Here is a 10,285-nt window from a genome sequence, read left to right on the forward strand (position 1 = left end):
GGATGGGGAACACACAGGGAGCACCGAGCACCTGTGAATCACAACAAAACAAAATATCACTGGCCTGGGCTATGCACACACACACACACACACACACACACACACACACACACTGTGGCTCAGGGCTCACCGTGTTCCCACCAAAGGCCAAAAGCATTTAGCGTTTGGGAGGAAAAGTGGCTGCTCACGCCATAAGTGCACAGCACCGTGTGCAATTCCCAGCAGATTCCAAAGGGGATGGGCAACCCTCAGCCACCACCTGCCTCGGTGCATCTGTGTCCACGCAGGATCTGCTCTCGGCAGGGAGGTGTGTGCACAGGTACAGCACCGTGGGGGCCTGGCCAGCACAGGCACAGACTGAGCTGCCATATGGGAAAGGAGCAGGGAAAGGACAAGTTCTTGGCTCTGCTGGGATTTGGTGTGCGCAGCACTAGTGCCAATAAATGGGGAGGGGGCGAGGCGTGCGAGGGGCTCTGGGGCTCCACGCGTGGGGCACGAGCAGGAGGGCTCATGGCGGCAGTGGGGAGCTCTGAGTCAAGTGAACTCGCTGCTAATCCTCTTCCACACAGCCTTCCTTGCAGGAGGAGATCTCATGACTCCGGGGAGAAGTACATTGTGTAACTAAGCAATGGTGAGCCCGAGCTGCATTTAACAGGGCTTGGCACAGGCACGACAGAGTAGGATACTCATCCCAAGAGAGCGTGAGAGAGAGCATCTCAGTGCATCACCCGCCGGCTTCGAGTCCTTAAAAGCCCTGTGTGGCCTCGAGAGGGGAGATCAAGCAGAGGGGAAAAAAAAAAAAAAAAAGAGAAAAAGCCCATAACCCCCCAGAAACCAGCTCCCTGCACCGGCTCCCCTGCGCCTGTGTGGAAATGTTGCATAATGTCCCTTTGCACCACACGGAGCTTTGAAATCCGCAGGATCAAAGCTGTATGGAGACACTATGGATGTGCCGAGACTAATTTAAAGGCATTTTACCATTATAGCAAGAAGCACAAAGCCACACTCCGGGCTCCTCTTGCTGTTCCACCGTGACATCTAGTGGCAGCAGTACTGGAGAACTAGGAATGGTGTTTCTGGTTTTGGGCCTATTCCTGCACTTTGCCACCCAAATAGCTTTTCCCCACCTGAGTGTTGTCTTACATGACTTCAGAAAAGACTCTTTTGCCACTTTATCCTACTGGATTTTTCCAGTTGTAAAAAATTGGGATTTAAAGCTTTTACAGTGTGCAAGAGAGTGTCCTGCTCCCTATAATGTATCCCCAGGTCTCCACTTTTGTGTGCCTTGTCTTTGTTTTACAGCTTTTATGCCACAGATGCTGAAAACAGACAAAAGGAATTGTGGGTTAAGAAGTGATCATTTAAGATGCTTTTACTGAAAAAGGAAGCAAGTTAAAAGTAAAATATTCGGGTAACAGCAGTGTCCATTTGAAGGCTGGTCTTCCAGGTCTCGGAGATTGGAATTCAAGGCTGTTGCTGGGTAAATGTTGTTTGCAAAACATTCTCTAAATCCAGTTGTTTCTCCTACAGTTGGTTGAGTCTTATGGTATGAGCTGGGCAAAATTTTTGCCCAGCAGTGTTGCAGCCTGTTGCATGGGATGACCAGCATGTGATCTGGTGTGAAAAACTTACCACTGAGTCACCGTGTAACCTTTGCCACGGTAGCTAAAAATGTCATCACTGGCTTGCCCCTCCAGCCTTCACAAGGGCAGTTTGCAGGGATGCTTCTCTCTTAGAGAAACAGAAATGTCTGGCCTGTGGGCCTCTGTCTCTCCTGACTGATTAAAAGGAAGATGACTGTTTTGTGTTTCGAAGCTTCATTTATATGGATAGATATTTGGGAACTGTTTGGAAGGTAATGCTTGCAGGCATTACCACAACCTAATTGCCACAACTGCCAGAGCAGGAACAGCAGACCAAAGGAACAGCAACTCAAGTCCAAAATTAAATGGTAGGTTAAAAATAATGTCACTAATAAAAAAATTAAGCAATAAAAGAGAAGCAATGAAATAAAAAGACCAAATAGCTTAGTGCAAATTTCTCCTTGGTGGCAGACGCTGATGCCAAAGCAGAAAGCCTGGAGTTAAATTAGCTCCCCAACACAGGTTGCAGTGATTTAATTAAGAGTGTGAGCAATGTGCTGGTGAGGAGATGACTGGGAATTGGAGGTGCCAGGGCTGGAAATGTCTGGGGGAAAAAACCCTGGTGGATTTCACTCCTGGCCCACGGATTTGGACCCATCCTTGTGGTACCTTCCTGCCCCAGCCCATGGCAGCCTCACAGCTCAAAGGCAGGAGGCAGGCTGCCAGTCAAAAACACCCTGAAAAGGGCAAGGCCAGTGTGATGGATGAATGGTTGCATTTGATGATCTTAGAGGTCTTTTCCAACCTGAACGACTCTGTGATGTGCCTTTGCCGGGCAGGCAGTTTTGACTCACAGCTTTCTCCCTCTCCCCATGATCTTTCTCCCCTCAAGCCTCCACACAGGTCTCAGGGTGGTGAGCGAGGGTGGGATGAGCCTGTCAGAGGAAATGCTCCAGTTTTGGGCTTTTCACCCTGTCCAGGATCCCACCCCAGTGCCCAGAGGGGTCACACAGAATCACAGAATCACTGAGTTGGAAGGAAACACTGGAGATCATCCAGTCCCACCCCCTGCCAAGGCAGGGTCACCTGGAGCAGGTGACACAGGAACGCATCCAGGCGAGTTTAGAATGTCTCCAGAGGAGGAGACTCCACACCCTCCCTGGGCAGCTGTTCCAGGGCTCTGCCACCCTGCATGGAAAGAAGTTTGTCTTCATGTTGAGGTGGAACTTCTTGCATTTTAGTTTATGGCCGTTGCTTCTCGTCCTGTTGCTGAGCACCACTGAAAAGAGTCTGGCACCGTCCTCTGACACCTGCCTTGGAGATATTTATCTGCATTCATGAGATCCTCTCTCAGTTTCCTCCAGACTAACCAGGCCCAGCTCCCACAGTCTCTCCTCGTCAGAGATGCTCCAGACCCCTCATCATCTTTGCGGCCTCCGCTGGACCCTCTGCAGTAGCTCGTTGCCTTTTTTTGTACGGAGGAGCCCAGAACGGGACACAATATTCCCCATCAGGGCCGTTCCCCTCCCGGCCGGGGCAGCGCCGGCGCTCCCCGCCCGCCCCGGGCTCAAGATGGCGGCGGCCGCGAGGGCCGGAGCGGGGGCCCGGGGCGGGCCGGGCCCGGCGGGGCAGCGGCGCTGAGGAACCGCCCGGCCCCTCCCGACGGGCTCCGGAGCGGCGGGGAGGGGCCGAGGGGGCCCTGCCCGGCGAGCCCGGCCCCGGCCATGAGCGGCGCGGCGGAGGCGCGGGAGCTGGAGGAGCGGCTGCGGGAGGCGGCGGCGCTGGGGGACGTGGCGGAGGTGCGGCGGCTGCTGGGCGCGGGGGCGGACATCGACTCCCGCAACGAGATCAACGGCTGGTGAGGGGCTGCGGGGACGCGGGGCGGGCCGGGGTCGCTGCCGGGCTCGGCTCCTCTCCCCGCTGCCGTTCCCTGCGGGGTGTTGGCGGTGGTTGGACTCGGGGCGCCCCGCACGGCACTCGGGCGCCCATCCATGAGTGGGGGGAGCGGCTTGGGGGGTCGCAGCTCTTCTGTTCCTTAGTTTCCCTATTTACAAAAAAGGAAAAGCTAATCTCGGGAGGCTCGGAGATTTACTTCTAAAGAGGATCACGATAAAAGCAGGCTGCCCTCCTTCCACCTGTCACTGCGTGTTTGCCCAAGGACCTCTTCCAGTCGCTGGTGCCAACCTGGGACAGCGGTGGGAGTCACTCTGTGCCATAGGAAAGCAAAGGAGGGCCCTGCCCCACACAACTTACAGTAGATTCAGGACTTTAAAAAGCGACACAACGAAGGAAACTTTATTCCCAGTTATCCTCACTTTACACACAGCTCAGGTGAAGTAGGACTTGCTTGCCATGCATCCCAACTCCTCTCTTTCCTTCCCGCAGGACCTGCCTGCACTGGGCCTGTAAGCGGAACCATGCTCAGGTGGTGTCCTGCCTGCTGGAGGCTGGGGCGGATAAGCAGATCCTCACTGCTAAAGGAGAGCTGGCTGCACAGTTAACATCAAAACCAGACATCCGGAAGATTTTGGGAGGTACTGTTCCTGTCTTTGAAGTCATCTAGAATTCTTGGTCTGAACACTTAAGTGTTTTTAGTGCTTTTATCTGAGGCAGTGGATTGGCGAAACTTTGGCTGGGACCATTGTATCTCATTAGATAAGTGATTTTTAACTCAAATTCATACTTGGGCAAATAACATGGGATTTCAGGTAGGAAGGCTTTGTATTCTGAGCTGTGTCCCCAAGGGATGGAAGAGCTGTATGCTTTGGTAAATGTGCTGCTGCAGTCCTGTTTGCTGTCACTAAGCAGAAGCTAACATGCAGGAGGCTTTCACAACTGTACAATTTGCCTGTTGTCTGACCATAATTGAAAATTACAAATCCTTTCGAAACAACTGCATCATTCCAGAAGTTACGGCTTCTGAGCATGTTGTTATACTGTGACTTGCAGCATGATTTTTGCCCCATAATTCTGCCATCTACACCTTTCATATGCAGAGCAACCCCAGTTAGATGCCTGTGACGCTCCTGAACGCCACCAGTGTTTGTTGCCAATCAGAATTTAGGTACTGCGCTCCAGATTAAAATTTTTAAGTGCTTCACCTTTGGAAATGTTGATGTTCTGTCTTCTGCTAATTGCACTTAAATTGCCCTCTACAGTGATCTGCTCTTACATCAACAGTTCAGGATTATCTTAAATGAAGTTGCAGCTAAATTGTGACTCAGGTTTCGACAGTCACCACTCAAGGAATGACATGTTCTTTGCACGATACCTTTGTTTTCTTTTGGGAAAGGTGCTCATCTCTTGGGCTTAGTGTGTGGCAAATGACTCACATTGTTTTTACCATCTACAGTCAAGCACATGAGGATGAACCCTGTTCAGAGCTGCCATAATTTTCTGTCTGTTAAGCTTTAATGTATTTCCTAGGGAATAAACACACATCACTTAGATTCTCCTAGTTTTTATTCTGGGAGTGTGGTGCTATTAAGCTGATCTTTCTAAACTGCTTTGACATTACTATTAATGTCCTGTAATCCTCAGTCAGGCAGGAATGCCACTTACTGTAGTGTTTTAAGCAAGAGAAGAGTTTGTTTGGGTATTACAGCAAGTAGTCACTTGCCTGAAGAAATACTGGGTTGAGTTTGCTGACCTGGGTCATAGTAAACTATTTACAGCAGTGCTATTAAAGCATTGTAAAATGAGATTTAATAAAGAACTACTGGTCATAGAATTCCTTTGAAAGCACTGGAATAACACTGCTAGAAATTACATGTCTTTCAATGGTTATTTCCCCCCCCTTTGTCTTTAAAACACAGGATACACTGTAGACATTTCTAGGTTTTTCTTTCAACTTTACAGCTACTTGCCTCCCAGGTATTTCGTGCTAATGGTACATTTCTATCATCCTTTGATGACCTCGGAATGCAATGTAGTTTTAAGACACAACAAGAAAACTATTCAAGATGAGAAAGATCTGTCCAGTAACATGATGGTTTATTTTCTCTCCCCGTCCCCTACTTCCCATTTTCGAACTTCATTAGTAGAGGAAGAAACTGAATGCCAAGGAGTGAAGGATTTAAATTTGCCAATTGTTGCAAACTACTTGGCCAACTCACCATTCCCTTACGTTTACACCGAAGAAAGCATTCCAGGCAGCTTGGCAGAATCCCAGAGTGAAAGTGCTTCCATCTCTTCTGCTTCCCAGTGCGAAACCAGCCCTTGTCCATCAACAACTCAGGTCGACAGCGTACGCACACCCTCGCCATGCAGCAGCCAAGAGGATTCCCCCGCGCTGGACGCCACGGCCCCGCTGCCCCCCGTGCCCACCGCGGGCACAGCCCCGGCACACGCCAGCCCAGCGGTGCCCAACGGTCCCGTGTGCCCCCCGGCCATGCCCCCCAGCACAGGGCTCTGCTCCCCAGGAGCACCCGGCCAGGCTGGGCCTCTGCAGCCCCACACATCAGTGACCAGCCCCACCCCAGCCTTCCAGCCCTTCTTCTTCACTGGGACCTTCCCCTACAGCATGCAAGGTAAGGAGGGGCTGTTTACCGCCCTTCTATCCCAGTGTGGGCCATGGTTTTGTTACTGGGTGAATAGTGTTAATTCCGCTTCAGACTCAAGGAGAACAGAGGCAGAGATGTTGAGTTCTGTGGGCAAAAGTACCCTGAATTTTTTCTCCTGCTCTGCTGCTGTGATGCCTGTATTTTAACCACGGTAATACTATGCAAACCAATAGAAAGATCAGTCCAAGTAACATGAAAAAATAAATTCTGCACTATATGATATAGAGTCAAATGCAGCTGTGGTAGTTTGGTAACAACTTGATTTCATGACTGGATGGATGAGAGTTTAAACAGTGTAAATATGGTTCCCCTGTGTATTTTTGCTGGAAGTTTCTATTAACTCACAGTATTTCTTAGTGAGATCATAGGGATCGCATTATAAAACCTGAATACAAAATATAATGGTAAATTACTGTAGTGTTGCCCTTTGTGGTTGGTTTGTTGTTTTTTAAAAAACCCACCTTTTAATCCTTTCTGTCAGAACTTGTGCTTAAGGTGAGAGTCCAGAACCTCAGAGACAATGACTTCATTGAGATTGAACTGGACAGACAAGAACTGACCTACCAAGATCTGCTCAGAGTGAGCTGCTGTGAATTGGGTGTTAATCCAGAACAAGTAGAGAAGATCAGAAAACTCCCCAATACATTAGTAAGAAAGGTAAGAATTGAAAACAGAGATTAACTTGACTTTGCACTTTGCAGACATCAGAGAAGGTATTTTTGTAAAAAAATTGTAAAATTGTAAAATGTCACCTTTGTTAAAAATCAAAAACTGACTTCAGCTCACAAATTCAAAAGGATGTTGGGCTTTTCTTAAAACTTCATCGTAACTTACTTAAAAATATTGTCAAAACAGGCAGAGTATTCCAGCTCCTAAAGCACATGAAACTATTACTGACTTTTTTAAAATGTATCAGAAGCAGTGCATTAGGGTGCTTTTAACATAATTGCTATGTACTACGTCAGCATCTGCTTGCCTAAAAAGAACAAACAGTAAGGGGAAATAACCTCCACAAATTGGCATATGAATAATTTAAAGATATGCTGTTAACAAATGAACATGCTCTTCTGTTCCAAAAATATCGGTTTGGGAGGTCTGTAAATGAGCTTGATCACAACTCTGAGGTGAGTGACACACACAAACACTGGCAAATCATAATGAGGTTCAAGAAGAAAACGTACATTTTAAGGAGAAAAAACAAACAAGTCTTCTTTGAAAGAAAGAAGGTATGCTGGTAGGATTTTTTTTCCCTCTCATTATTTATTCCTCTCATCAGGCGTAACCTCCCCGAAATTTTAGTTTTTACTTTAGCTATTTTATAAATAATAACAACCAGCTATTTTTAGGAGTAATGTGTCATTCTGTCTGTTCTTTAAAAGGACAAGGATGTTGCCAGACTCCAGGACTTCCAAGAGCTGGAATTAGTTCTTGTGAAAAGTGAGAGCTCTCCTTTCCGAAACGCTGCAGCCGCTCTGACAGAGAGGCCGTGCTACAACAGCAGAGCATCCAAGCTGACTTACTGACTCTTGGAGCTGCATCTGGAATGTGAACACCTGGGAATGACAGGCTGCTGCCTTTGGAAGGCAGTGAGTTGAGTGTGTGTAAAACCTTAAGTTATTGTTAGGGTTACTATTTTAACTAATAGTTTATATTTTATATTTAATAACCCCTTTGCTTTTATTTTTTTACTTGATACTGTATTCAGCTAAGGGATACCTCATTTGTCTTCTAAAAATCACATGCTTCCAATGTATTTCGAGGAAGTTTATTGGTTGTATTTGGCAGCAGAGGGCAGGAAAGACATAATTACTGTTAAGAAAAGTATGTTGAGTATACCCACTCTGACCAAACAAGAGTCAGGGAAAGGGGATTCAGGAAATTATGTGTCTCTGTGCGTGTGTATAGATATATATATTTTAAAGTTCCTGGTTAAGTTAAATGTCAGAGGGTATCTAGCAGACAATGAACAGTTTCTCCCTAAAAATGTAAAATGTGCAAGTCCTTAATCTCTTGCCCCTTCCCAAAGACTCAGATGGGTTACCTAGAAATCTTAATGCTCTGAAGTGACAGGAGAAAACACTTTCACTGGGCTGAAAGTAAATGGAGTGTGCCCACATTTAAATGTTTCTTTCCCATGTGAGAATACTGTACCTTAAGTGATGGCATCCCTCCACCAAATAATACAGAAGCCTCTCTTAAATGCTCCTTAATTAAGTCACAAAACAAGCTGAAGTGCCCTTTCAAGAGAAAGCCCTTATGCTTCAGGAGATAGGGAGCAGACCCCCAGTCTGTGTGCATGGTTTTATTTATTTCCTTTCCAACCCCTGTGAGCAAGGCACTGCTCACACCAGGTGTCAGTCCTGTGCAGTCAGGTAGGCTCTTTGTGGCCCACCCTCATTCAGCAGTTACAGGGTGTGTGGTGGTTTCTGCTGTTTGAGGAGCAGGTGAAGCACAAGTGTCCCTGTGAGGGATCACAGCTGGAGGGAGCAAACCAGCTCTTGTGAGCCAGACTGAGTGGGAAACACAGCACAAGCAAGTAACTAACCTTCACTTTACACAATGTACAGTCTACTCTTGCTTTTTTTCAGTTAACATCCATCTGTGGGTTGAACAAAGCATTTAAGCTGCAGCATTGCTGGAGCATAAACAGGCTGGAGCTTTTCCTGTTAACGTGGCAGCCTGCAAAGCTACACTTTTGGAGGCTTTTTGTTTTGTACCAAAAACTATGATGCTGACCTTTGCACCAAAACCTTAACTGGGTCCTGAGGTGGGTGGAGGCACGAGGGACTTTTTTTAGCATGAGCTGATTTTTCTTTCCCCTTGCCCAGCTGTATTGATTTTCTTTCCCTCTCTGCTTTATGAAGCTGCACTAGAGCAGAGCTGCACAGCTGGTGCTGTATTTGTTGTTGTTGATCTGCACTGCAATGTTGACAGTCAGACTATAAATAGTACCAGCACCATGTTTTGGTAGGAGCAGCATGGCTGGACCCTCCCAGTGTCCTGCTTTACTCCCAAGGAGCTCCCCAAGCCTGGTGTGTAAGTCTGCTGCATGCCAGGAGAACACAGAAACCCATTCTGCCAGCAGAGACTACGGGTTCAGGATTTCACCAAGTTACTTAGGCTTAAAATTCCTTCTTACTGTATTGAAAATAATTATCATCCTCTTCCCCCACATGCCCATATACATCTTATCACCTCAACCCTGCTAACTCTCCACTCTCAATCCTGGCCCTTCTCCAGCCAGGAGCTGAGCTACTTTAATGCCAGATTCAACTCCTGGGAAGTTCAAGACTGTGACACAGTATGAAGTAAAATTTCCTAACTAGGGCTCCCACTTTGTTTTTCTTGTAGGACAGGAAAGGAGGTTTTAACAATTGTGTATTTATCTTTCCAGCATAGCTTGGAGGTAGCTCAGATTATGTGCAATAACTGTTTGAAAAACAGTAGTGGTTAAATGGCTCTAAATTAATATGAGTATCTAATTTCCAGTTCCTTTGTTTAGGAAGCCAGTGTAAGGACTGTCTCCACTAACTACTGAACATTCTGCTATAGAAGCAGCTGGTTTAAAAAAGCTTTATTTGCTCTAGTTTCCACCAAGAATAACTGTTAATGTGTTAAGACTTTAATCATGATCTAACTGTAACAACAGTAATAAGTCTATGCATTCAGAGAAATATTTTTGTATGTTTTATGCAGTTTGATAAACTCAGAGGCACACTAATTATGTTAACTGTTTTTTGTTGGGTCTTTTTCTTTGAACAATAACTGTTGGTATGACAACTGAGACTAAGTTTACAAAACTTACCGTTCTTCCAAGGACTGCTTTTGTTTGCACTACAAACTTGTACTGAACTGACATTGCTACTCTTCACTTACAATAAAGTATCAGTTGTTTCAAGTACCTCAATCTCTTCGTTTTTGGGGTGGGGGTAGGATGTGGGGGGTGGACAGGACACTCCTAAAATTTTAACACAACTTTGAAAAATCACAGGCCAGTACATTTTTAACACCCAATAAAAGACTATTAGGCTGTCAAAAAAGTATAGAAAAAGCACATAAGAGGTGCTTACTTTAAAAAGGACCTACTTGCATTTTGCTTAGCATTCCTAGGAAATCTGGGATGGTATTAATCCTGGGCTT

At 46.6% G+C, this 10,285-nt stretch overlaps 1 protein-coding gene across 2 annotated transcripts; it reads left to right on the plus strand.

Annotated features, from left to right (window-relative positions):
- Positions 1-2,962: 2,962 nt before the first annotated feature.
- LOC127475824 (ankyrin repeat domain-containing protein 40-like) lies at positions 2,963-10,046 on the plus strand. Of its 2 annotated transcripts, none has more exons than XM_051797993.1 (5): positions 2,963-3,441; positions 3,969-4,117; positions 5,624-6,112; positions 6,627-6,802; positions 7,525-10,046. In XM_051797993.1, exons 1-5 carry the CDS (start codon positions 3,308-3,310, stop codon positions 7,666-7,668), a joined length of 1,092 nt encoding a protein of 363 aa, XP_051653953.1. In that variant the 5' UTR covers positions 2,963-3,307; the 3' UTR covers positions 7,669-10,046. The 2 variants fall into 2 exon arrangements, with proteins under 2 accessions (XP_051653953.1, XP_051653955.1); XM_051797995.1 differs by having other exon boundaries at positions 5,627-6,112.
- Positions 10,047-10,285: the final 239 nt, after the last annotated feature.

The sequence above is a fragment of the Manacus candei genome, unplaced genomic scaffold (genome assembly GCF_025592945.1).
Source record: "Manacus candei isolate 608988 ecotype Guabito, Panama unplaced genomic scaffold, ASM2559294v1 h1tg000047l, whole genome shotgun sequence".
NCBI classification, from domain to species: Eukaryota; Metazoa; Chordata; class Aves; order Passeriformes; family Pipridae; genus Manacus; species Manacus candei.